This window comes from Leptonotus elevatus, chromosome 16, assembly GCF_054856555.1.
Source record: "Leptonotus elevatus isolate MCC_2025b chromosome 16, RoL_Lele_1.0, whole genome shotgun sequence".
NCBI classification, from domain to species: Eukaryota; Metazoa; Chordata; class Actinopteri; order Syngnathiformes; family Syngnathidae; genus Leptonotus; species Leptonotus elevatus.
In genome coordinates, this window is record NC_141254.1 from 7,771,112 (window position 1) to 7,798,174 (window position 27,063).

General features: G+C 39.7%; 2 protein-coding genes across 7 annotated transcripts in view; one reads left to right on the plus strand and one right to left on the minus strand.

Annotated features, from left to right (window-relative positions):
- Positions 1 to 5,406: 5,406 nt before the first annotated feature.
- prr7 (proline rich 7 (synaptic)) lies at positions 5,407 to 12,755 on the plus strand. 2 transcript variants are annotated; one of them, XM_086098862.1, is made up of 3 exons: positions 5,407 to 5,685; positions 7,571 to 8,273; positions 11,017 to 12,755. In XM_086098862.1, the coding sequence occupies exons 2-3, from the start codon at positions 7,901 to 7,903 to the stop codon at positions 11,520 to 11,522; spliced, it is 879 nt and encodes a 292-aa protein (XP_085954988.1). In that variant the 5' UTR covers positions 5,407 to 5,685; positions 7,571 to 7,900; the 3' UTR covers positions 11,523 to 12,755. The 2 variants fall into 2 exon arrangements, with proteins under 2 accessions (XP_085954988.1, XP_085954989.1); XM_086098863.1 differs by lacking the exon at positions 5,407 to 5,685 and adding an exon at positions 5,816 to 5,856.
- A 1,021-nt stretch (positions 12,756 to 13,776) lies between these two features.
- The window catches only part of dbn1 (drebrin 1), a 47,318-nt gene continuing 34,031 nt past the window's right edge, over positions 13,777 to 27,063 (minus strand). The window contains exons 2-15 of one of the 5 annotated variants that reach the window (XM_086098911.1): positions 24,873 to 24,928; positions 24,685 to 24,797; positions 24,226 to 24,300; positions 23,079 to 23,222; positions 22,827 to 22,904; positions 22,581 to 22,732; positions 22,430 to 22,487; positions 21,606 to 21,664; positions 21,390 to 21,508; positions 19,932 to 20,057; positions 19,366 to 19,488; positions 18,179 to 18,630; positions 17,091 to 17,190; positions 13,777 to 16,836 (exon numbers count right to left, since the gene is read on the minus strand). In XM_086098911.1, coding sequence (XP_085955037.1) covers positions 16,781 to 16,836; positions 17,091 to 17,190; positions 18,179 to 18,630; positions 19,366 to 19,488; positions 19,932 to 20,057; positions 21,390 to 21,508; positions 21,606 to 21,664; positions 22,430 to 22,487; positions 22,581 to 22,732; positions 22,827 to 22,904; positions 23,079 to 23,222; positions 24,226 to 24,300; positions 24,685 to 24,797; positions 24,873 to 24,928 — 1,711 coding nt within the window. In that variant the 3' untranslated portion in view covers positions 13,777 to 16,780. Of the gene's footprint in view, positions 16,837 to 17,090; positions 17,191 to 18,178; positions 18,631 to 19,365; positions 19,489 to 19,931; positions 20,058 to 21,389; positions 21,509 to 21,605; positions 21,665 to 22,429; positions 22,488 to 22,580; positions 22,733 to 22,826; positions 22,908 to 23,078; positions 23,223 to 24,225; positions 24,301 to 24,684; positions 24,798 to 24,872; positions 24,929 to 27,063 lie in introns of all 5 variants that reach the window. The other 4 variants (XM_086098912.1, XM_086098910.1, XM_086098914.1 and 1 more) reach the window with 4 other exon arrangements.

A 27,063-nucleotide genomic window follows, 5' to 3' on the forward strand; every position in this document is an offset into this window, starting at 1 on the left:
CTGCTGTGACCAACTTTACTTTTTATTTTTGGTTTCACTAAAAGACCTCAAAGGGAAGCCCTCGGATGTTTTTATGTATAAATATACATTTCTTTTTCACCACAGAGAAACTGGCCTCCACTTGATGTACTATATGATGGGATGCAACTGTATAAAATGTATATATAACAAAAAAAAACATGCAGTGAAGCCCCGTTTATTGTTGGCAATACGTTCCAGATACGCCTGCAATCTGTAAAAAGATGAAGTATATAGAAAGACCTTTTTTTTATTCCGTTTTACCCCATGCTGCTTTAATCGCATTTAAAACCTATTTAAACTTATTAAAACACGTTTTAACGTATTCCTCAGTGCCTCCACTCACCCTCGTTGCAAAATGTTCATATAACATCGCTTTGACAAAAATGAAAAGAAAACTCGCTCGAGCGTGCTTGCTTCAAGGTATTTGTTTGCTAATCCCAGTTCAAGTTGACTGAAAAACTGATACATAAAACAATAAATTTAAATGTATATTTATTTAAACACCAAATTGTTCGATCAAACCGTATACAGTAATAATGAAATCAGCTAGTTTAATGCGAACATACACGGACATAAGCATTGATGTAATTGTAAACCTTCGAATAACTGCTACTTAAACACATCTAGTTTAGAGTTAGTGCTACCTGAATTGGATGAAATTAATGAAATAGAGAAAAAACGCAATATAGCTGGGGTTCACTGTAATTGGAGTGAAAACGTAAGAAACGCCTCGCAAAGCATTTCAGACACAAGCACGTTGCTTTTTTTAAGGGCTGGGAAGAAGGAACATATACACACAAATATTCTATGTACTTTCACTGCTGTTTATTTTGGTTAGTAGTACAGCTTGAATTAGGAGGATTACGAGGACCACGCTGACAAAATAAATCAAAACAAATGCGTTATAGTTCATTTAAAATAATTCATTCCATCTTTATAACGTTTTTTTTTTTTTGTCTTTTCAGTGTGGCCATCATACTCCTCAGTTAAAACAACAAGCTTGCGTTAGTTGCTTCTTCCACTGGTCATATGTACTGCATCCACTAGAGGGCATTAGTGTGTTAAACGTACCCGAGCCATATAGAGAGAGAGTTTGGCCAACTCGGTTTTCAGCAGGGTAACAAGATGGCGTCCATATGTCATGTGACCAACAGTTGTGCTGTGATTGGTCAACTGCTGGTCACATGACAAAAGGACGCCATCTTGTTACCCTGCTTGAAACCGAGTTGGCCAAACTCTCTCTATATGCGGCTCTAGAACATACGAATGAGGACAGTCAACCTCTTTTAATTCCGTCACCATGTCTGACAAAGGAAGACACTGAAAAAGGAGATTTACGATGGTCTCCTCCTTAAATGAACCACATTATTCAAACTTTTGTGAAGCATGAGCAGCTTAAGGTCCATGTACTAGTACACTCTTCTCACGAGTCGGACAACTTTGGAATACTAGTTGAACAACAGCATTTTACTTTTCCCCCATCACTAGTTCACCTTTTGGCCTACCATTTCACGATTTAACCATACTAGTATACTATTGTGCTGCACTAGTAACACTACTAGGTCCAACTAGTAGCTCCCTTGCCTCGCTAGTAACCTATAGTAGTTATCTTAGTATGCCAAAGTTGTCCTACTAATGTGCTGAAACATCATCGCAATTTTTTTTGTCGTTGACGGCAATTTGATGAAAGTTGAGTCTTAAATCGATTAATCAACGTCATCATTAATAGTTATTCAGCATAGTAGTAGGCTACAGTGGTCCCCAACCTTTTTCGTGCCACGGAACAGTTTCTCGTTAAGTCCTACTTTGACTGACGGGTGCATAGGTCATAAGCTGGTCATCAAGGTTGTCATGACTTTCCATACTTTGAATCTTTTCCAATGAAATACCTCGCAATGTACGCAATGTACGATTCACTGTCACTGTAAAGTAATGCCTCTTACTGTATGTTCTGTCTGTGTGTGTTTTTGTTCTCACTAAAATCAGTCAACTGATATTTAGACAGCAATGTTTTGTTGTTGTTGTTGTTAGGACATTTTTCTATGAGGGGAGAGTGGGGTAAGTCGTGTCAATTTTTACTTAAAGTGTTTTTTACACAAGGGGATTACAGGACTGCCTTTAACTAAAATATGTTCATATAGTTTTGGATGTTGTGCATCCCTGGGACTCTGGGAGCAATCACTTTGGATCTTCAATAAACTGAGAAATATAGCTTTAGAAAAAAAAAGTGCAGGGTAGGTTGTGCCATTAGTCAGAATTCAGTGGGGTGAATTATGCCATTGATAACTGAAGTAAAAATGATCATTTTCATCTCACAAAAGGAAAACAAATTTAAATACAAAACTTTGATTTGCAGTTTTCAGAGGCCTTTTCTTCTTTTCTTCTTTTTCTTTTCCTGTTCAGCCTTTTCAAATTCTCTTTCTTTGTGAGCCATCTCCATCTTCTCAGGTGTGTCAGTTACAATTCTTGTTTTCAATTTCTTTTTTTTACAATTCTGTTCTTTCTTTCTGTGGATTTTGGCAAGGGAAAAATAACTTCTTTAGACACATAGCCCAAGTCAGCAGGACAAACAGATTTGTCACTTGTTGAGTGCTCGGGAGGGTTGGCCTGAGCCTATTTTTCTTTCTTATTCCTCCTATATTGTTTTATGGCCATCCTGCAGATTTTTTTATTTCCTTTCCAACCTGACTTATGGTCTTCCCTTCTTTCACTACTCTTTCAAACTCCTCAAGAGGAGTTGAAACCCTGTCTGTCTTCCTTTTGTATCTGGTGGCATGATACATTTTGGTCAAAAATTAAGAATGAGACATACTTTTAGTGATCAGATGTAAGAATACACTTACAATAAAAATAACATGCAATAAAGTGATATAGAGTAAATCATCACAATTTAGGAGAAGTTGTGCTATTGGCACAATTTAACCCAGGTGCTTTAGCCCACCATTTTGAGAGAAAAAAATGCATCCCCCAGCTGTTTTGAGCCAGCATCATGCTAACCATATAGACTCATGATGTAGCTTACTAAAGCAGCATGTGTGAATTGTTGTCTATAATTGTCCAAACGCAGCCATCAAAAATACTCTCTGACTGAAAAGAAGCTATACTTAAATGAAGTTAGCGATATCCGAAATCAATTTATGTATACTGTATATATACGAAATGCTACATACAAATAATGAAGTTAGGGATATATGCCAATCATCTTTTTGACTACAGCCAATATGGCATTACAGATATCTTCAACTCATAAGCTGTTTAAAGGAGGCTTGCTCGCCATAGACGTTGACGGCGGCGGATCATTTTCAGGCAGGACGAGTCGCCCTGCTGGGCCTCATCACGGCGGCGCAGACGCAAGCAGACTCTGAAATGAACGCCAATTACACCGCGGGAGACTCAAGTGTGCAAATGAAGCACGAGGCTTTCAGGCCTCAGTGGGGTTTTGCACGATTTGTCATTTTGCAAGAAAATCTTAACAATGCAGACGACAGTAGAAAGCACATTCTTGTGTATTATTATATAGACACATTATCTACTTTAAATGAATATCCGTGTTTCTATTGTTTATACCTATATCTTTTTAACATAACTAAAAAACCTTAAAACTTTGATTATCCTCATACTACTTTCTCTGCCACATAAAAGTTTTTTTTTTAATATACATATATAACTGTAGAGAATAGTAGCAAAAAAATGATTAATCGTGATTAATTACGCAATATTGTGCGATTAATTATTTTAAAAATGTTAATTGTTTGACAGCAGTTATATATATATCTATATATAAATAAATATATATATATTTATATATATATATATGAGCATTTACTTTCTGTATTTTGAAGAGGACACTTCATGTATTCTCATGCCTGAAAGCTCCTCAAACAAATGTGTTGGTGTCATCATCAACCTCTTTCATCTTCTCCTGTTGTTGCCACGGCAACTCAAAGTAAGGGAGGCATCTCGATGAAAGGATTATGTGACGAGTAGACGCACGCGTACAGTAAAAGGCCTGTGTTTTGACTTCGTCCAACAATCCCCCTTCGTGTTCCATCGTGACGGCTGATCGACCGAGCGTAGGGGATTTGGGGAACGAGGGTGCTTGGGTGGCTTCAGTCATGACATGGCAGACATGGAATGGCTCTAGTTTAGTCAAAAGTAAATCAATTACTTCTCCTTGATTTGATTGTGACATAAAGTCAACCCCTGTTGACACATAAATTTAAACACCAAATAGTTACAATTAATGAAAGTCCACTAGCTTAATGCTAACATATAATGTGAAACAATAACACCATAGAGAGGCTAGCCTAGCATATATTAGCATATCTGTTGTGTGATTAAAAAGGTTTTAAAAAAATTGCTACTTAACATACACAGATCAGCGACACAAACAAACAGGGCTGCAACTAATGATCACTTTTGCAATTAATTAGTCTGGATTTTAAAAAATGTTGACGTTTCCATCCATTGTCGCCTGTGCTTAGGCTACGTCATGTTAACAAACTCTATTTCAAAAATGTCTACGTTAAAAACTTCGTATGGCGGATGCGAGTGTTTTTGCTGCATGATCTTGTTTTTAGACAGTGTAGTCCGACGTCACTTGAAAGTGGCTGTGGATCTTCCCCCATCCTTGCGTCATAGACACTTATATATATATTTGACATTTGATTTGAATGAAGGACACTTCCTGGTATCAAACGTGTTAGAAAAAAACAAAAGAAAATGAGAGCCATGACTCAAAGTAGATGACTAAGTGGCGTAAGGTTCAGTATGAGCAGTCGCAGCGAGTGTGAGCAATACGCACGCATCGGTCACAAGATGGCGTGGGCAAGCGCTAGCAGTGCTAACAGTGTCAAGGCGCTTCAACAGTGATTTTATTTTTAGCTTAAATAATGAAAAAAAAAACTTTACAACTTTATCTTTTGCTTTTCGTTCACAATGAGTGGTTGACTGTCCAAGTGGAAAAAAAAATGCACTTTTCTTGAGGGAGGTTGTTAGGGTTGTGACCTTGAAATATTTTGGCGGGTGATGTGTGTGTGCCTCACTTGAAGGGTGTCTCTGTTGATGGCAGGAAACATGACGTCAACTTGCTAATGACATGCCACTATTCACTTTTGGACACAACAATTGGCTCTTGATGGATTTTAACTGGTCTAAATTTCACAATCGCTCGTTTTTTTACCCGCAGGCGGCCAATTGATCAAAACATTTCCGACAGTTGCAAACCAAAATAGAAGCACCTACCAAGGCATGTAAACGTAAGTGCCCATCTGTGTTGTATATAATAATAACTATCATAGTAGAACAAAAATAGCAACCTCCTACTGCTGGGGTGGTAGGGGATGAGGAAGGGGGGGGGGGGGCTCATAAACCCCCAACTGTGTCTGGTGCTTGCCAAATAGTGCGTCCCTGGAAAACCCCCACATCAGCTCCATCAGTATTCCCGTCGTATACGTACGGAAAGACGGCGTCACGAAGCAGGGAAGAGTAGGGGGAGGAAGGAAAGGAGGTCCTCGCCGGAGGAGGGGCAGCAAGAGTGGAGAGGGTGAGCACGTCCGCGCCGGCGGGGATGATGTTGGGACTCATTTTCAATCTTGACGAGAGCAGCACAACGCGAGGATGGCTCGCTGATACCGGGGAGAACCTTCCACGAAAAAAAAAAAGGTGCGTTTACCTGCCAAATTTCAAAATACTGCCATTTCCTGTAATGTTTCCATCTTGTTGTTTCAAAAGAATCAAGTGACTGAAAATAACCCAAAGGCGTCTTGCGTCGGCGTATTTTTCTCTCAGGGCGTTTTGGTTGACATGATGTATTTCTCGTGTTAATGGGAAAAGGTGAGTTTACCTAATTATGTGTCAAACCTTTAAATGCTTCCGTTTCACCCCCCCCCCCTCCCCTGAACTGTTATTGGGTTTTAGACTCACGTCGATTAAAAATAACCCAAAGTGTTTTTCATCGGCGTTTGTGGGGGGAACGTGAGTTCACATACTCACCAATAAATAGATTCGTTTATTTACCTCATGTTGTTGTCTCAAAATAATCAAGCCGATTGAAAATAACAAAATGTTTCTCTGTTCGGTATGTTTTATTCCTGTGGGATTTTCACTCGCACGGTATTTTTTCTAATGTTAATTGAAAAAGTTGGGTTTTATAGTTAATGCGTTGAACCGTGAAATGCTACTACCGTTTTATTTATGTATCCCTTGTTTTTGTCTTATAAGAATTATGATGATTAAAAACAACAATAACACATCTTTATCGGCATAATTTGGGCTTTTTGGAGTTGTGACGTAATTCTGATGTGAATCAAAAAATGCGAGATTGCTTGAGCACTTCTTGAACCTTTGACCTTTAAAGGCTTTTAAGTTTTTAATGTCGACGTCGATTAACAACAACATTCCTGTCTTCTATCGGTATTTTTGTTTTATTATAGGAGTTTTGAATGACATGTCGAAGTTGTAATTTACCTGCGAAATGTTGAACCTTTAATTTTCTACCATTTTAATTATTATTTTTTTCTATAGTTTTATTTCAAAACTTTTGTGCAGATTAAAAGCAACTATTATTTGCCTTGCATCAGCGTATTTTAATCTTATGGAAATTTAAATAATGAGTCGAATTTCTAATGTAAAACTAATCTAAAGTAATCTTTTAATCAATAAGTAGCTTTGTTAAGCCGGTCGACTCAGAAGTCCCGTCATTATGTACACTTGCATCATCCTTCAAGTCAACCCACTTGCATAACAACAGCTCGTGCACTTTGACTCGGTACTGACGTTGTCTGTTTTCGGGCATTATCGGCCATTGTGTCCCACTATATATATAAAAGCAAGAAAGCAAAAGTGCATTAAGACTATTGATTGTGACTTGCTTTCTGATCAGAGAGACATATAGCTGCCACGATAGTTTAAGTAAAAAGATGGCGGTTGGCATTTTAGAGCTGCGGGACGTTATGTTCTCAACTGCCTCTTTTTTTTTCTCTTTTCTTTTTAAAGAACGTAATCTGTACAACAAGCAACCAGGCTGTGTTTACGAGTGGCGCCGCATCGCAGACAATACAGGAAATAAATGTCACGTTCGTTGAGTGTATAAAAAAAAAAAAATTGCTTCTGTTTTGATATTGTGTTGCCTTGGAAGCAAACGGTGTATTATTTATTTGCAAACAAACAGCTTCTCCTCGCCGAGACGGTACATAATCATGGAGAGCTGTCTACAGGTGAAAAACAAGCAATTGTGAAGAACTCTGGTTTTGAAGATTTTCACAAATGCTTGTTCATCGTTTGCACCTCTAGTTGATGAACTAGTCACAGGCACAATCCAAATCTGAAGCTTTACAATTGCTTGTTTTTCCCTTTAGACCACTGCAGAATGTTTTTCTTCTGTTGCTAGATCTCTGGTGTAAATGTACCTATCATGGCGAACAATCAAATTTGAATATTCACATTTGCTTGTTTGTCACCCGTGGCAATCCGATTTACACGTCCGAAGTTGTGTCGTTTTTTAAATTCTGTTCTATTCTATCCTATCTTCTGTGTGTCTTTTTTATAGATCCGCATGAGGTCAACGTGTCCCGCCGGGGTCTGAGGCAGAAGAATTTGGCACCCCGGGCGACTCGGGTCGTCCCGCAGTCTTGAAGGCACCACCACCATCAAGTGGATGAATGCCTGAAGAATGGATTCCTTCACTGTCTCGCATCCATTCGACTCTAAAGACAATGAATGGGTGTTGAGTGTCACATAAAAGACAAGACGTGACCGTCGCGCCTGTGGAGTTTGGCCGCGTTTGAGGAGCTCCCTCGACTTCATTGACATTCATGGCTGTCTTTTAACACATCCCAGCCTTCAGTCGTCAAGCCCCGCCTCCCCGTCCGTCCCCGCCATGGTGATGTCCCAGGGCACGTCCACCTTCCTGGCCTGTTTTGCCGGCTTCTGGTTGGTGTGGGCCCTGGTGGTCATGTTGTGCTGTTTCTGCAGCGTCCTGCAGCGTCGCCTCAAGCGGCGCGGCGAGGCTCGCCTGAGGGAGCGCTGTCTCCGGACGGTGGAGACGGAGACGCTGGGATGTCCCCCTGTCCCGGACTTTGCGCCCCCGGCACCGATGCCAGTGCCGGTGCCGATTGCGATACCAGCGCCGCCCCAGCAGCAGATGCCGCGGGACCCGCCGCCCTTCTCGCCGCCGCCCTTCTCGCCGCCGTCTGTTCCGCTTCAGGTTTCTCATCCTTTGCCGGAAGCCAACTGGGTTAGCATGCCAGCGGGTAAGTGGATTGGAATTGGGTCACGTCATGTTAATGTATGCTAAATGCTAACATAGCATCATCATTTAACTTTGAGCTATTGGTAAAAGTCAATGTGAAGCTTCACAATTGTATGTTTTTCACCTGTTGCTAGCTTTCCAGTTTCCATGCTGGTTACACCTCGAGCACATTTAAATATAGATTTCCCAGGTAAGATGACAGACCTGAATCATCACAATTGTACGTTTGTCACCTGTAAACAATGCTCTGGCTTTCATGCCTTTTACACCTCTAGATTTTATAAATGCACTTTCACAGGAAACAGTTCCAATCTGAAGCTTCACAATTGTATGTTTTCCACCGGAGAGCACTCTTCGTGCTAGAATAAATGTATCGTTGGAAGCCAAAACCCAAATCAGAAGATTCTCGCATGCGGACTCCAACTCCGCTTTCGTACCTTTCTTGCCTTCCATTCTTCTCTCCTTCTCTCCTTCCGTCCTCCCTCAGACATGCTTTTTGCTTAGCATCTTTCCTTCCATTTTCTTAAATGACATTTTTGCCTTCTTTCTTTTCTTCTGTACCCGTCCAATACATTCACTTCATTTCCTTGATCAGTGCCTTTTGCGCCGTTATGGGGCGTATGCACCTTACAGAATCCGAAGAAATAGAGAAATGAGAAGGATGTTTAAAAAAATAAAATAAAAAGAGCATCAGCTGCAGCCAGTGGTGCTAGTAAATAAGAAAAGAAACACGCACAAAAAGCAAGGTGTCTGCAGTGGCGTCGGAGCGAGACTGATGAAGAGGCTTCAGTATCCGGGCAGCACGAAGACTCAAAGGGAAGAAGCAGCTGAACCCGAGCCAGGAGGACATTTTAACGGCTCCAGTGAGACTCAATTCAGGACGCATTTTTGGCTGACCTTTTGGGGGTTGTTTTCAATTCTAACCAAACGACAAGCGACTGTCATTTTCACAAATGCTGACTGCTGTCCGGGTTGCAGACTGGGAGAAATTTCCACAGGCCAAACCCAAATCTGAAGATTCACAATTGCTTGTTTTTCACCCGGAGTTAGCGGTCCTGTTATCATGGTGGGTACGAGTCAAACTAGAAGAAATGAAGTCTTACCGCGTTGTCGTCAAAATCCAAATCTGCAGATTCAAATTCAAATTTCAAATATGAAGTTACACAATTGTTTGTTTTTCACCAACGGAAATGTCTCGGATTTTCATGCTGGTTACACGCCAAAGCGAGTGTTAACGTAGCCTTTATGGGAAAACTCCCAACTGTGAAAAATCACAGTTGCTTGTTCCTCACCTGTAGACATCTATTGTAATTAGCGTAAAGTTTCACAATTGTTGTTTTTGTTCTATTTGTAGACAGCTCTTCACATTTCATGTTGGTTGCACCTCTTACGATTAACTCATTCACTGCCATTGACGGCTATAAACGTCCAAAATTCATTTCTATTAGTTTAACATTTTTTTCCACATTTTTTTCCACTTTTGTTAACAAGAGTATGAAAATGCACATTTAGAACAGATATAGAATTTGTGATTAATCATGAGTTAACTAGTGAAGTCATGCGATTAATTATAATTAAAAAAAAAATTATCGCTTGACCAGATAATTATTAAAAATTAGGGGCGTCAGGCGATCATTATTTTTTACTCGTAATTGACTTTAACTCTCGATTAATCACAAATTTTATATCTGTTCTAAATGTACAATAAAAAAATCTAGGTTTTCATACTCTTGTTAAAAGTAGAAACATTTTTAAACTAATAGAAATTGGTAAAATTATTTTTTGACGTATATAACCGTCAATGGCAGTGAATGAGTTAAAAATGTATGAAAACTAGATGTCGAGTATACTAGTTGTATGAGAAACCAACATGAAAACTGAAGAATTGTCTACAGGAAGGAAAAACAAGCAATTGTGAAGCTCTCTGGTTTTGACGATTCTCACAAATTCTTGTTTTTCACTCATAGCAGCTGGTCGCGCCTCTAATTAGAATATATGAAGCCGTCACAGGTGCAAGCCAAAGCAAAAGCTTGACAATTGCTCGTCTTTGACCCATAGGAAGCTTTCGCTCTCTCTCTCGTCACAGCTAGCCTGCATAAGTGTAGCCAAAATCGTAGTCCTTCACAATTGCTCGTTTTCCCCAGAAAGACAGCTTCAATTGCCGTTCTAACCACACAGCTGCTGCTTCGAAGCAGGCTAGCGAACAATAAGCTCCCGCACGTTATTTTGCCGTGGCGGCGCAGAGGCACACGCGCATCCATAAATACGACGACATCCAGCGCATCCATGGCAACAGTTCAACAAAACAGATGCCTGCCTGCCTGCCTGCCTGCCTTTCAAACACCAAGGCCGGATAGAAATAAGATGCCCGCAACAAACGGCAGGCCGCGATGCTCAAGTGTGTGCGTGTAGGCGCGCACTGCTGATTCCTATAACGTGTCGTGTTGTGTTGTTGGTCTCTTCTGCTGAGTGCGAAGACATTTGCCGGAGTTCTTCAAGGTAAATGAAACACGTGGGAATGCTGCTAATTAGCTGACTAATGGGAAATGCTGACTGGGCTCATGGAATCATGACTCTTCAGGGTTGACAAAACCCAAAAGCGCCGCATCAGCTAATAAAGCTCCTCATAATAAACAGATAGAGAAATAAATGTACTCAAATGATCACTCATTCACTGCCGGAAACGTCAAAATTAAATTTTTACTGTGCAGTTTAGTGACGACTGATTTGATTGTCTGTTCCAGAAGCAGATCTACTTGAGAACCCGCCTTGTTATGAGGAGGCGGTGCTAATGGAGGACCCTCCACCGCCATACGCCGAAGTCCTGGTTGAACCGCGAGGAGGCGGCGGCTACTTGAAACCTGCCTCACTTCGGGCCACGCCCCTCCGGGACCAGCAGGACCCGAGCACAGAGACGCGCAAACCCCCGCCGTCGTCGTCGTCCGTGTGCCCCGAGCGGGGTTACTCCTCCCTCATCCGCTTGCCTTCATCGCAACGTTGGGACTCGCTGGGCCACCTCCTCGCCAACGTGGACCTGAAGCCGTTCAACCCGTACGGCCCGGTGCCGCCGAGCGTCGCCACGGCAACAATGCCCCGCCGCGATGCCAGGACTGGACCCGGCGGAGGGTGGGAGCGGGGTCTTCGCGTCGGGTTCTCCGGGGGGATTCGGGGCCACGGGACGAGAAGACTGGAGCACAGTTGTGGTCCCCCCTCCGCATTCCCCCTCTTGGGGCGGAGCACTGCCGTCTAGGATTGGGATTGTCAAACGTTTTGGGTGCATGGACTGCTCACAAGGGAAAATTTAGGGGCTGCTGTGAATAGCGAAAATCGGCAATTTTTGATTGTAATTGCGAAAATATGCCACAAGATGGCAGCAGAGCATGATTTTCATATAAGACATGGCTTTGGTGAGAGAATAGAATTATTGTATTTTACTTAATGAATTATTATTTAATGAATTAATGAATGTATGATGAATTTGCTTATTCTGAGCCTCAAATATGTAGGGGTTGGTTGTACCCCAAAATTTAACATGTAACGATATGGGAATAAATTCAGATTAAAAAAACAAAATCAAAAAATTGAAAGTTAAAAGAATAAAGTAATATTTTTCAAGAATAAAAAGTATTTTTGTCAGAATGAGATGTTTATTGTCCCAAGAAAATAGTTTATTTTTTCAAGATAGTTGTAAAAATAAAAGCTAACCCAAAAGGAAAAAAAGTCCTAAAGGAATGAGTCAATTCCCAAAACACAACTTTATTTTAATGTTAATTATAGTGGTCTTATTAAACTTTCAGCAATAACGGGGAAAAAACAGCAGATAAAACTAACTGAAAGGGCGTAAAGGTAAAGTTTCAGCTTGTTATGCTTACACATTAAAAAAAAAAATCAAAACAAAAATACCACCTTTAAGGCCCCGACAAACAAAACTCAAAACATAATAAAAACTACATTAATAACATAAATGTCATTTTGTTAGGCCTTTAATTCTGAACATGATGTCTATATTCTCTAAAAACTAAAATAAAAATTGGCAACCCTGCAACCAGTTTGCTCTTGAACCATCAGCGGGTCCCCGCACCCCAGTTTGAGAACCCCCATCCTTGCTAGTGTGCACTCTCACGTTACAGAGGACGCTAATTGACTCAAAGGAGGAGTTAATTTCATCCCCAACGTCTCTATTGTGCCGAGCTGCCGTTGTCATGGCGCCCGGGAACTGCGCGTTCCCCGCTAGGCGACCTCTCTCTTCGTGTTGGAGGACTCGGAGCGGTCGTTACTGAAGCGCCACTTCCATCTTCTGCGAGTCTTTGTATCATTACTTTTGAATCGTGGGGAAATAAAAGTCATTTGTAGGGAAAGAGGCCGATTGTGAGACTGCTTTCTAAAAAGCGCGGTCGCCAGCAGGTCTTGGTGGGGGTGTTTGAGTCACTGGCGATGGAGTGGATCGTACTACCTAAAAATAAACGTAAAAACGAGAGGCTGGAAATGACAACTGGGGCAGATTTTGAGACAGAAAAAACATCTAAGATAATGTTTGGGATCATTTGAGATATGAGTGAGCTATGAGCGTAGATATGACTCATATCTCAAGGCACCACAGTACCCAGAAGATGTATATGAGCAAAATATAAACACCCCAGATTTCATTGCGGTCCGAAATAACAACAATGGAGTTCACCCACTCTCGTTCTCAGCGACTCAAATCGACTTGGAGCCGCATGCTGCTTCATTGAGACATGTGTTCAAACACATTCTCATAGGATTCGTTTTATTACACAATAATCCAATTTTTCAATAAGAGTATGTGTTGCCTGGCAACGTGCTCGGCGGCCTCGATTACCAGTGGCACACACACACACATTTTGTGATGTCCATTGCCATGACATTATATCTACGCACACGTGTGTGTGTGTGTGTATAATTAATATATTAATATATATATATTAGTGCTGTCAAAGTTAAAGCATTAACTGATTAATTAATCACAAAAAATGATCGCATTAATCATGAATTAACACAGATTAATTAAATATGACCATAGATGATCCTTTTTGCTGTTTGGGGTTGCACATGTTGTGTTTGAGCAATGAACATAACTATATGCATTAAAGTCATCAAAGCATTTAATACATGTTTGCATATGACATCTAGAATATTTGTTCATGTTAAAATATTGGGGTCATTTTTTTTGTCATTTTTAATTATGCAAGTAATTATTAGAACAAGAGGATGAGAGAATGTAGTGGATCAAAAAAACTGTGGATGACTTCCTTATAACATTAAATGTCAAAAGAATTAACACATAACTGGTGCTCTTCAAATTTGGCGGGAAAAAAATGATTAATGAAAATTCTAAATTGTGATTAATCTGATTTAAAAATTTAATTGTTTGACAGCTCTAATTACTATTAATTACTATATCTAATTACTGTACCACCAATTCGTGCACAGCTCTAGTATGCACACGGTGTGTTGTCCAAGAAAAACAAAACGAGTCAGACAGGTTGCACTTTTAGAAAACAATTTTAATTTGAATGCATCAGTGGACATTTTCTTGAACAGATAGCGACAAATGGAAAACAGGATGTCTACTGTATGTTGCATGTTTCTTATATGTTAAGTACTTAAGACTCCAGAGTCAGTCAAACACACGGGCGCAGATGGCACTGGGGACGGGGCGGGGGCGGGGGCCGAAGTTGGTGGAAATTAAGTTAAATTAAGATATGGAGCTGCTCCGATGAACAAGGGTAAGTTGTGATACAACTGACGCGTTAAGTTACACAAATGTCGGAACTCGTATCTCTGACTCAGGATTTCAATCAACCTTCTTCGTCAAGTTGGATCTCTAAGTCCGCAAGGCAGACACATCTTACAAGCCAAGCGTATGCTATCTGCCTATCATGTAAACATTATAGTTACATGTTTTGTTGTGCTTTTTTTAAGGCTGGGAAGCACTAGGAGTACGCGACTCTAAAGTCTGAATTCCGATTTCCAATTGAACACACCATGAATGAGTCTTCACTGTAAAATATATATATATATATCCCCAGTTCCAAAATTCCATCTGCGCCACTCAAACAGCCGTTTGTGGTGGATGACATGAAAACTACCAGCAGCTTCAAACGTTCAAAATGGAGGAAAACAAGAGCAACAAGTGTGCGATTGTGTGCGCGTGTGTGTGATTAAAGGCAGAAGCATTTTCAATTTAAATTCGAATTTGATGACATTATTTAAACTCCTCTCATTGCCCAAAAGATCCAAATAAATTAAGTACTTCATAAATTGCAAATTCAAAAGTATTTTGACTTTCTTTTGTAAAATTGGAGGGAAAAAGTCCTAAAATTGAGAAATACGTTTTTAGTAATTCCCACACTCACGTAAATGAATGAAGACTTTTTTTTTGCAATAACACAATTGTTTTCCTGTATTATTAGAAAAAAATTGCAAATTATTACACTTTTTTTCTCTCATATTAAAAAAATTCTAACATTACAACTTTTTTTGTCATAATAAGTACTCATATTACAGCTTTTTCCTACACATTCCGAATAATTCTTATATTTAAAGTAAACTGTTTTTTATAAAGGCAACTTTCTTAAAATTATTTTTTTTCAATCTTACTTTTCCACCTTTTTTTTTTTTTTCTCCCCATGATTTTAGGACTTTCTTCCTCTTTATATTACCCTAAAAAATACAACCCAATCTTTTGTAATATTTAAAAAACAGGGAAAAAAATCAAAGTAAAAGTTGCATACTTATGAACTTATGTTGACATGAGCGTCACAGTGGAGCAAATGATGCGGCACGCACAGTCACATGTATTATTAATATCAATATTATTATTATTGCCTAGGAGTTTAAATTTTCTACAAGGAATATACAGCAAAAAAGAAAAAAAAAAAGGAGACTAGAACAATGTTGCCAATATTCAAAATGGGTCCTTGAATGTCAATTGCAGCAATCTTCGTTTTTTATTTCCCAAACATCTGTTGCAAAGTAATAAATTATTTAAAAACTTTTTTCTTTGAATAAAAAGGCCTAAATTGATCACCAAAGGTTTTTAAAAAATTACGTCACTTTTGGAATATTTTTTTCTAGCAAAATTAAATTTCACATTTATTCATTTGACTTTATTTTTTTTTATGTAATTTTTTTCCAGAGTGTGGCTAATATTCCTTTGCATTAAAATCTTCTTGTGAGGACCAAATGCTTGGAAAGCTCACAATTTCCAATAACGGTGTGATAAACCTCAAATCAACATGTCCAAAACGACTTTTTTTCATGACTGTGCAATATGTTCATTGCTTTTGAAAGGAAAACTCTTCTAAAAACTTGGAAAAATATCTACAGTATAATCATCAGGATGTTTGTTTTTTCTTTTGCGTCTGCAAATACATGGGGAAAAAAAACGGGGCAAAAATGCACAATTGAGTCAGACGCTTGTCAAAAGAGAAAAGTGCAGCAAAAACTACATTGAGACACTTAATCTCGCATTCAGCCGCAAAAAATAAAACAAAGCAAAAAAAACCTCAATGAAAAAGATATTTTGCTTTCGATGCGATAAATAAATATTTAGTCTCTGCGACGACCAAATACAAGATTAAGCGACTCGGACAAAACGAGAAGAAAGGCAGCTGAAGACGATTTATTCAATAAATGCTCAAACGACTTTATCATCGAGCGATAGATGCTAACATGTAGAATTGTATTATGTCAGTTGTACTAGTAGCAGGCAGTTGTTAACTGTCATGCAGTCGTGCGCCATTAGTAGCGTAGTTGTTCTACTAGTATGGCAAACTTGTTCAACTACGAGTTAGGGGAAAAAAAGTGTATCCTTGATTTTCTTGAGGTTCATGTACTAGTATGCTCTAATAAGACAATTTATAGCACACTAGTAATGTTTTTCCACTACTGCATGACATTTCTGACTACTAGCAAGCTAGTGGGACACTAGTGGGCATTTCGGTGCCACTAGTAGCATCCAGTAGGCTACTAGTGCTTGGCCTATGCCAACTAGTCAGGTCTAGAAGCTTTACTAGTGCAGCACAGGTTTAATTGCAGATTGAAAGTGGTGCCAGTAGTGGATTTTTATTTTATTTTTTAATAGTAAAATAATGTCATTGTGTTACTAGTGAGGAAAAAGCATACTAGTACATGGACCTTAAACTGGGTAGCATGGATAGTGGTTTCCATAGCACTGAGCTTTCTTAACATCCTGGTTATTACATCTGCATAGCAAAAGAAAAAGAAAAAAGAAATAAATAAAAAAACAAACACACAAAAAAAATCTTATAGCGAAACGCCCGCTTGTTCAGCTACTGTTATTATTTTCCTCCCCCAAAAAATAAAAAATACACAAGTCGTTTTCATTCCAGACTTTTTCGTTTTTGTTTCTTTGAATTTTTACATTTTTTTCCTGTATGTTTTTTCGTAGAAAATTGTGTTTCTTTTTACGAAGCGCACTTCCTCATTTTCGACCTTTTGCCGTCTAATTGGCCGGCTGGCGGGCTAGTCGTCATCGTCGTCCGCCACGGGGTCGGCGTCCCAGCACGTGATGTCAATCTCTAAAAAAAACAACAACAACAGCCGGCAGTTAGCAACAGGAAGATTGTTGTGCCCAATCATAACCTTGAAGAAAAGCAATGCAAAAAAAACCCCCAAAAAACAAGGAGAGTGGGGTAAATTCTCAAACCACTAGGGGGCACTATTACACCAGCCTAGAACGGTAAGGCTATTTTAGCCATTCAGAAGCCGGAGGAAAGATATTATTAACAACAACAGCAAAATAAGCTGACATTTTTGCCAAACGTAGACTCACCTGGTGGCTTGTTATAAAGGACAGGTGCGGGTTTTGCCGAGCCCTCCTCCGATTGGGCGAATTCCTCCTCCTGCGATTGGCTGAAGTAGCCCTCACTTGCCTGGGTTGAAAGAAGACAGAATATTAATGATTGAAATATTAAATATTAGGAAGCGTTGACGTGTGCTAAGGTTAGACAATGATAATGTGCTAGATGCGGTTTCACTCCAGTCCTATAGATGGCGCTAATGGCAATTGGGAAATCAATGGCAGCTTCCTGCTTGTACGATTTTTGCAGCACTTTCCCTGCAAAACTACTTTATTGTTGTAGCATTATATTTTCTCGCTGTTTTTCTGATATTTCTCCGAACATTGTGTCAATAATAGAATAACTGGCAATGATTTTTCTTTGTATAATTTGTTCTTGTAATCTTAAATGTTTCTACTTTTACTATTCTTGCAAAATTATGACTTAATTCTCTCAATCTTACAACTTTATCCCCTACAATGTTAGCAATTAAAAAAAAAAAAGTACTTACACTTTTGTATCGTGAATATTGCAACCATTTTCTTACAAAATTGCCACTATTCTTTTTTTGGTCACAATATTAGCACTTTTTCCTGCATAGCTACAACTTCATCATATTATTATTCTGGCAAATGACTTTTTTTTCTTGCAAATTTAAATGTTTTTCCACAGTCATAATATTGCAACTATTTTTTCGCAGTTAGTTTTTCATCACAAGGTTAGCACATTTTTTGGGACAAAATTACAACTTTACTCCTGTCATGTTTTTGTGAGTAAAACTAAAAAAAATTCCCCCAAATAATATTGCAACTATTATTCTCACGATATCAGCCCCCGCCCCCCATAAAGTCACAACTTTGTTGTAATAATGACTGCATTTTTGGGAAAAAATATTTTCTTGCACCCTTTTTTTCCCAAAACAACAAAATGACGACTACATTGTCTCAATATTGCAACTTTTTTCGTCACAATAATAGCATTTTTCCACTGCAAAATTACAACGTTATCATATTTAAAATTTTCCTGTGTTAAGCCAATTTTTCAATAAATCCATCTCGACTTTGTGTATTGTCATCCATACCTGAGTTGCTTCCTTCATCAGCATCTCGCCGTTGGTCATGAGCATTTGACCGTCGCCGGCGGCGTGCTGCAACGCGTGCTGGTAGCTGAGCGTCATCTGCTCCGATGCGTTCACGTCCACCAGGCTGCTGGGGTCGTCCTCGGTCGCCGAGCACAAGCCGCCGTCTATCATGTCGTCAAAGCTGAGGAGCGGCTGTGAGCGCACGCCGCCGCTGGCGGTGTTGTCGACGTTGGCAAAGTCGTCGGGAGGCCCGTCGCCCATCAGGTCAACCAGGTCGTTAGATGCGCGGGAGGGCTCGGGGGCGGCGGCGTCCCACACGTCTACTAGGTCGTCCGTGGCTGAGTCCCACGTGGAGAAGGCGGCGGTGGGCTCGCGGGCCTGGGGGGCCACGCTCTGCACGGGCTTGGAGGTGCTGGACTCCTGGACCGGAGCTTTCTGGTCCTGCTTTGGCTCTACGGGACAAATGCGCAACGATATGTTTCAGGCGCAGATGGTTTCCATAGCAACCATACAGTACACTTAGTATTAGTTCTTATTAATTTAGTAATGTTATTAATTTAGTAACTTAATTTCCAATATTTACTATATTTATAGTGATTAATTATTTCATTATATTTATAATAATACAAAATGATATATTGTAATAGTTATTAAAATAATAGTAATATAATTACTAATAATAGTTTTTAAAAATAAATATATACATTTGTTTTTTATTCAATTGTAATTACTTAAAATGCGTAATTTTATGACCAGTAATTTCCTGAATTATACATTGTCCTTACATTATTATTTTTTATTTATTTACCTATCATTTGTATTATTTTGATTTGCTTCAGAAGTTTGTTATTATTACCAACCATTTAAAAAAAAAAAAAAAAAATCAATGAACAATTAATAGTATTAATAATGTACATTTGAATTAAATTGATTAAATATGAATACCAATTTAATTGAATATTCCCTTAATTAATTTACCATGCAATAAAAAAGACCAATACTATCATCATCATCATCAAAATAATATTTAAACTTTAAAATGAAATGTATAATAGAGATTCCTTAATTTTGTAAAAAAATTTAATAAAATAGTACAATGTAAATGGAAAAAAAAGAAACATAATGACTGCATCCAAATTGAATGAAATGTCTTGCACTTAACATACATTTCTGAAAGTTCAACTCACCCCAGTCAAAGGTGCCATCGTGCTCCATGTTGGCGTCCTCCTTGATGGGCGTGGTGACGATTTTGGGGATGGGCGACACGGCGGCCACGTTGCGCTCGCCGCTCGCTTGCTCGTCGTTGTCCTCTAGGGGGCATAAAGGCACACGACATTTCATCAGAAAAGAATAGAAGTGCTACAAAATAAGATGAGCAACCAAAAGTTGGGTGGAAGACTCGACTTGAACCCCGACCTCAACCCCATCAAACATCAACAAAAGCTTTTTAGGCAATGACTCATACTGCATACCAGCAAATGCGTTTCATACACTACCAAAGGATCATGATCATTAGATCAAATACAAGCCATCCGGAGTCAAACACATACACAGTCAGTGACACACTCACAGGTAAGCAAAGCTGCATAGCATGTGTGTGTGTGTGTGTGTGTGTGTGTGTGTATGTAAATGCGAGATGCAGATTAAAATCTGAAGATTCCCAATTTCTTGATTTTCACCCATAGCCAGCTCTCTGCTTTTCAAGTTGGTTACACCTCTCCGTCCCGCCGTTCTGCTAACGCGCTGTACCTACCGGCGGCAAGGTGCGTCCGTGTGTGTGGCACGGTGGCGCGCAGGGGCGACACACCCCTGGGCGGGGGAGTCGAAGTGGGGCTGCTGGGACTGTGCTGCTGCCTCAAGAAGGGGCTTTCCAAGCGGCCTGGCGGGGGTGGGGTGGTGGGGGTAGGAGATATTGAAGGGGGGGGGGGGGGGGTGATGCCACACGCAGCCACGCACGGATGACGAAGACAACAAGCAATGCAAACAAGGAAGAAAGACGACATGAGAAGGAAGGGGGTAAAAAAAACAGGATGTTGTGCAGAGAGAAAAAAGGTTGGGTTAAATTGAGAGAAACAAAAGCAAAGAGGGAAAAGAAAAGAAAAGAAGACGAGGTTAGTGTGCTTGCACACGTCGACAGTGCAGATTGCATGCAAGAAATTAAACGCAGCTGCTTCTTTTGTTTCGTGTCAATAGGAAATACAAATCTAGCAAGCGTAAAGCATAAAAATAAAGAAATAAAAATTCGCCACATGAATGTGCGGTTGTCATAGAAACACACTTCTGAAGAGAGATCAGGTTCTTTTTCATTACCTCCACCAAGGAAATTAAACAAATTGCAGTTTGTTTGCTTGATGATGAAGTGCTGCACCCATGAGGGAAAATACAATCCATGTTGTTATGAGCATTTCAACTAATTATTAAAAAGTTATCCTAAGAATGATTTGCCATTATTGGTGATATATCACCAACAATAATAATGACAACCACAATAACAGACACTAACAATCATCATCACCATCATGAACAAATAAAGTTTTAATTAATTAAATTAATAGAATTTTTGTCATTAAAATACTATTTTAAAGTGCAATCATAACAAATATGTAATCCAATATATTTATTATTAGTACGTATATATTATGAACAGTATAAAAACACTATTAAATAAAAATAACAACAAGAACCAGGCCATGAATACCATAAGTAATAAAAACTTTTTACAACAATATAAAATAGTTCAATATCCCATAAACACATGTATAGGTTTACTATTTTAAAAATAATAACAAACAAACAACAACATAATATTAAAAAAACACTATCATTAACAATGGCTATGACAACATAAAATAGTAAAGATTTTTTTATTTATATTTATAGGTTTATAATAATAAAAAATAATAACAATAATAGTAATAATACTAACAATAACTGCTACTAAATATTAATTATTCACATTTTTACTGTATTTTACTGTATTTAAGGCTCAACGACTAGCTCACGTTGCCGTCATAGTAAAGCAAATTGACATTGGCCCAGCAGTAGAAGGGGGTGGGGTGAGCAGTGAGCCATTTGGACTCGAGGGGGAAGGCCGCCCTGAAAACTGGCTGATTTCAACCAGACTACAAAAAAGACTGAAAAGTTGCAATCATTTTTAATTGTTGGGCAATTCCCAGATCCAATTGGTGGAAAAATGCATCATGTGACTCACCGGCCCGGTGGATGGTGACGGGCGAGGTGTCGACGCTGATGGTCATGGCTCGTTCCTTCTGCTTGAAGAACTCGCGGGGGTTCCCGGACCGCTGAGCGATGATGGCCTTCGCCTCCTGAACATGTAAGCGGTATGGACAGGCTGTTTTTAATTGCATGTTCGATGGGAAATAAAAAAAATTAAAAATCTCGACGGATGGATAGATTGTTTCAGCATACCTCCACTTCAGACTCTTTCTTGTCCAGGCTGAGGTCATCGATGCTTAACTCTGCAGGCTGTGAAAGTCACAATTTTGATTTAGTTTCCTTTTATGAATAATATTGATCCAAACTTGCGGTTCATAGTTACATAGATGTGAAAGTGTCCCGTGTTGCAGACTGTAGAGAATCCAGGTGTCCGATTGTTATGTCAATTTAAAGAAGTAATGTTTTGACTCACCAAACCTTTCATTCATTTTCCATACTAGTCTTCATTAGGATATTTTTCTATATACATACTCAGGTGTCCAGTTGTTATGCTAACTTGGACTCCCATCTAACAAACTTCCTTCTATACATTTTCTACGCGCAATGAGGGTTGCGGTTGATCTGAATCTAAATTTGAGTGGGATAAGTACACCCTGGATTGGTCGCCATCCAATCACAGGGCACGTATAAACAATCAGGCATCCAAACTCAAAATCACACCTATGAAAAATTTGGAGGCTTCCATGAAACTGACGTCCTTTTATGATGGTTTAATGTCAACATTGTTGCCACATGCCCAGGTGTCTGCTTATTATACTTGAATGATTGTTTTAACTCACAGAAGCTGCAATCCATCCATTTTTTTTTATCATCCATTTTTTTTTATAACGCTTGTCCTGATTAGGTATCTCAGCTAACTTTACAGCCACTAGTCCATCATGCTGCGCATTATTCACAAATTATATTCTTTTAATGATGTTTAAAAATGAGTGTTCCAGCCTCGAGAACCCCACAAGGCCACATACTCGGGTGTCTGGTTGTTATGCCAAGGGCCAGTGAGTCCGATCCACTTACTAAGGTAGTCTGACTCTGCAACCTGTCTTTGGCCTCCTCTTCCTCTTGTATCTTCTTCCTAAACACATAAAACACAAAATCAAGTTTATTATTTATTTATGCGTACTTTTTCCAATTAAAGCTCTCTGTGATTGGGTGTCAAAGTGTTCACCTGTGCTCTTCGATCTGCCTCTCTCGCTCGCGGTACCTCCTCTCTCGGTTCTCCTGCTCCTTCCTCTCCAGCTCCATTCGCTCGTCCTCGAAACGCTGACGTTCCTCAGCCAGCTTCTTCCTCTCCTCCTCCTTCCTCAGCTCCTCCTCGCGCTAGGCAACAAAAATTCTGGTTTTTGCATCTCGCCGGCAGCGTTATTGTTGGATTATTATTATTAATTTTTTTTTTTCAGTTTGCTCAACCAACCTTGGCCTGCTCCCAGAATTCTTCTCGATTGATTTTCTTCATCTCCACCTCTGCGTTGGTCTTTTGGTATACTGTACCCTTCTCCCGGGGAAAGGAAACAACAGAAACAAAAGGTGATGATGTGTTAACTTAGCCTGGAGTTTTACACAAAGCAAAAATAAACTAACTACACACACATCAGCATTGTTTCGTATCGCAAGTGGAGTGTATTGTGGCATATTGTAATCGGAGGGAACTGTATCTTTCTATTACCACATCTCCGGCCTCCTCCTCTCTGGTTTTCAGACGGCTCAGGACGGGACTGGCCGCCACAGTCGTCCCGTTGGTGAGACGCTGCCCGATGGCCGACGGGTCGACGTCGTCCAGGCTGCTGGCGTTTATGATGACCGCTACACCCTGAATAAACAACGTGAAACCACTCGGTATTTCTGCTCCCAACTTCGTCACATCCCACACAAGAGTACTACTACACTCTGAGACTCACTCTTATAAACAGTCACCGCTGCTTTAATCTCTTTTTCCTTTTATCTACTCTGCAAATGCTAAAAATAGGCTGTCCGCCAGGTGAAGCGCGCACATTAAACACAGTGATGGCGAGGAGGATCGCAGAGAGATTTACTTAAAAGAGTGACGATATTAGTCATGCACCGTGTCGCGCACACACTCCTCTTTGATCGTCCTACAGCTTTTAACATGCTTGCTTCCATAAATAAAATAAAACAAAATCTATCCAAAATGTGGGTACCTCTCTAGTAATGGCGTATTGTTCAATGAAAAAGAAAAAGGAAAAGAAGTAACATTTATTCATATTGGATGGACTCGGCCAGTAAAACAGTAGTCAGCTAGATGACTTGTCATTATGCTAATCATCCAGGCTAGCCAAGCTAGTAGCCTCTTTTTCATGTCAAGTTCTCTAAATCAATGGTTCTCAAATGGGGGTACGTGAAGGCGCTCCAAGGGGGTACGTGAGATTTTAAAATATATTTAAAAAGTACAGTATATGTAAATATTTCAGAAAGATATATGTTCATAAAATGAATTTTAGCTTCAGTAGGCTATTCTATTTCAGTGTTTATAAAAAACAGCTTCTCTCCCATACCAGAATGGTTCAAACCAACTTTTCATATGCCACCTAAAATCACATTGCAATTACTTGAAAACTTTTTTTAAATTCAGTTAATTGTTTATTTTTGAGAACAGAGCTGAAATTAACCCTAACCCTACTGAAATAAGGTTGAGAACTAAATTAATCAAAAATTATCACCAAAATTTGACAGCATGTTCCACCCACATTAGATAGCAAACCAAAACGGACAACTTCCTGTTAATTTTGGGGCACATGTCCACCCGGTGTTGGTGCTCGGGTCCTGATACATAATCGTAGCTCGACTAAGATTACCTGGAAGAAGTCTGCAATGGTGGCCACGTGGCTGGCACATGCACACTTCCTGGCGTCGGGAACGTCGTCTCCCACCTGGCACAGCGAGAGGAGAAGTAAGGTTATAAAAGTAAATTACAATGGAGCCGACTTGGCGGAAAAAAAAAGATTTAGAGTGTTCCCGAGAAACTGATGTGCACCGTTAACTATGATTCTTTCACAGTAATAAAAAATAACGGCACTTAAGATAGTCTCAACTCTTTATCTTGTCTTGTGGCTACACAGCTATAACTGTTAGCATGTTAGCATTTGGTCAATCCTCATTAGAAATACAATAATCCATGAATGAATACAAGGCAAGAAGTAAAACTACTATCCACCGGTATTAGCATGTTGTCTACTTGGGTGGCTATCTTGCTATCTGTTAACATCCCATGTTATTATGCATCGCAAAATTGATAGATGCGTATTTTTCTCTACCCAGTTGATGAGGATGTATCGCGGCAGGGCAGCGTTTGGCTCCTTGAGGCTGCAGAAGCCGTACATCACCCTGGCGCTGTCAAAAGTCAGCGTGATCTCTGCCAGGCCGCCCCCTGCAGCGCAAAAGGAGGAATAACGTCCATCAACACTTCAATTCAAATGTATGCAGCAGATAAAAGGGAAATGACCTCCTGACGATGCCAGCGTTAAGTCGTTGCTGTCATCTTCGTATGCGTACAAGGCCCTGTGTAAACAAGACACAACAGAGAATTACAGCGTGTTTTACACGGTCCAATAATCACCGGAAAAGTGCATCGTCAATTGTGGCTCTCCTTTTCCTTGTGTTAGGGCATTACATAAAGTAAAAGCCATTGTAAAGCTTGGTCAAACTGGATGAATATTTATAAGGGTTAAAAAGCACTTTCATACATAAACGGGCTTCATGGAATAAATTCTGCTTTCCACGGATGTTATGGCGTGTGTGCGTTTCGTGAGGTTGTGTTAGACGTGCGTGTGGCTCGAGGGGGCCAATCAGCAGCCGGTCCGGCTGACCTTACGCTATTACAGCCTGCGGCTCTTGTCTGACTTTGTGCTGACCTCCCTGATTCTGATTTCTGCTTAGTCACACTGCTTGGGGGGAAAAAATTGACGTCCTGCATGTCATCATTTAGCAGCACTGTCCTAGCAATAATATTGACCGCGTGTGCTAATAGCAAAAAAATTGCTTGTCCAGACATCATAAATTTCACGCGGTTTTGGATCACATTCCATCCAATTTCTATCGTGCTTGTCCTCATTGAGGAAGAGTTTATGCTTGTCATCATATTGTTTCATAAAAGGTACAATGTTAAAGAAAGGGAATTTCTTGCAAATACAGGCAGTGTGCTACACATGACAACAATCTCTCCTATTTTGAGTGATCTTTTATCTACTGCTGTACATCAAGTGTTACAAAATGGATGGATGGATGGATATTATTTCAATAAGTACAAAATTAAAGGTGGGAATTTCTGGCAAGCACAGGTAGAGTCCTCCATCACGTGACAAAACCCATTTGTGTGTAGACCCTTTATATCTTTCGTAGCTGTAACTAAAAGTAGACTGGACCTTAAGTGAAGAAGGAATAATGCATTTCTTGAAGCTATACTGTAAGATGAGAAAACAAAAAAGAAAAACAAGAGAGGAGAGACGAGGTACAAGTTAATATTGAGAGGGCGCCCTATGAATAATTCTCTGCAAAAAGCAGACAGCTGTTTATTATTCATATGCAGCCCCGTGACCCAGAAACGGCTCCAAGAAAGATGGAGAGAGTGTCGAATCATGGTAATAGCCAAATTTTAACAGAGGGCTGATGAAGGCAATACAAAAAAACTAACAAAAAAAAAGACGAACAAGAAGAATTGGCGAGGATGAGTAAAATGGTAACAAGTGATTGCAAAAGACAAAATGAATCAGATTAATCAAAAGCTTCTGGAACTTTCCTCTTGTCAACACATCTCTATTCATTTTCAGTTTTGTCCAAGCACCTCATTCCGGTTCTTTATTTCCCATTAGCAGGATGGGGAAAAAAAAGAGACAGGCCACTTGGGAGCGTCGCTATGGCAACCGGGCGCATCCCCCCCCTTCCACCCGCCACCCCTCATCGTTATGGAGGCAACAGCAGTTTGTGACCGGAGGCTAGTGGTGATGTTAAAGATAGGAGGAGGGTAGTGGTAAAAAAAAAAAACATTCATAGTTATGAAAGAGGCTGCTTATGGAATGGACAGGACCATATGTATTTTTTTTTTTAATATATATATAATCATCTAAGCAGTATCCAACAAAATAGAATAACAACCCTTAAAACTGAAAGATTTGCATTCATATCCAACGACACACAATGTATTTTATTTTATTTTATTGTGGTCTACTAACATGGAGAGAAGCATGATTTGTGACATAATACCACCAGGGGGTGATAGAGATCTTCTGACTGATTTGAGTGAGCTCTCACAAAAGTATTGGAACAGTGAGTCCAATTCATTTACTGTAGACTACAAAAAATAGATGGATCGAACATGTGGCTGACAAGTGTATGTCATATTCCAGTATTGTAAATCTTTAACTCACCGATAGTGAACTCACTATTTGGTCAGAATGAGCAAAACGTGTCATAGTTATGACGAATTTCTGAGTAGAAGAGCTTAGCCTTATCTAAATAGAATGAACAAGCATTTGAAGAATGTCTAACGCGATATGATCAAATTATGGTTCAATTAGGATAAAAAGCTGCGCAATTTATGTGAACATTAAAGTGAGTTTAGAGTGTGCAAAGAATTGCTTCAGTTGCCGTGACAACCTGATTAAAGTGGCCTCAGTCTACAGAGATTCGGAGAGTCG

What these genes read in the sequence shown, in the direction of transcription:
- prr7 (XM_086098862.1), top strand. Translation starts at nt 7,901, where the DNA reads ATGGTGATGTCCCAGGGCACGTCCACCTTCCTGGCCTGTTTTGCCGGC. An exon ending in CTGGGTTAGCATGCCAGCGG is followed by an intron (nt 8,274 to 11,016) that starts GTAAGTGGATTG and finishes TGTCTGTTCCAG; the next exon opens with AAGCAGATCTACTTGAGAAC.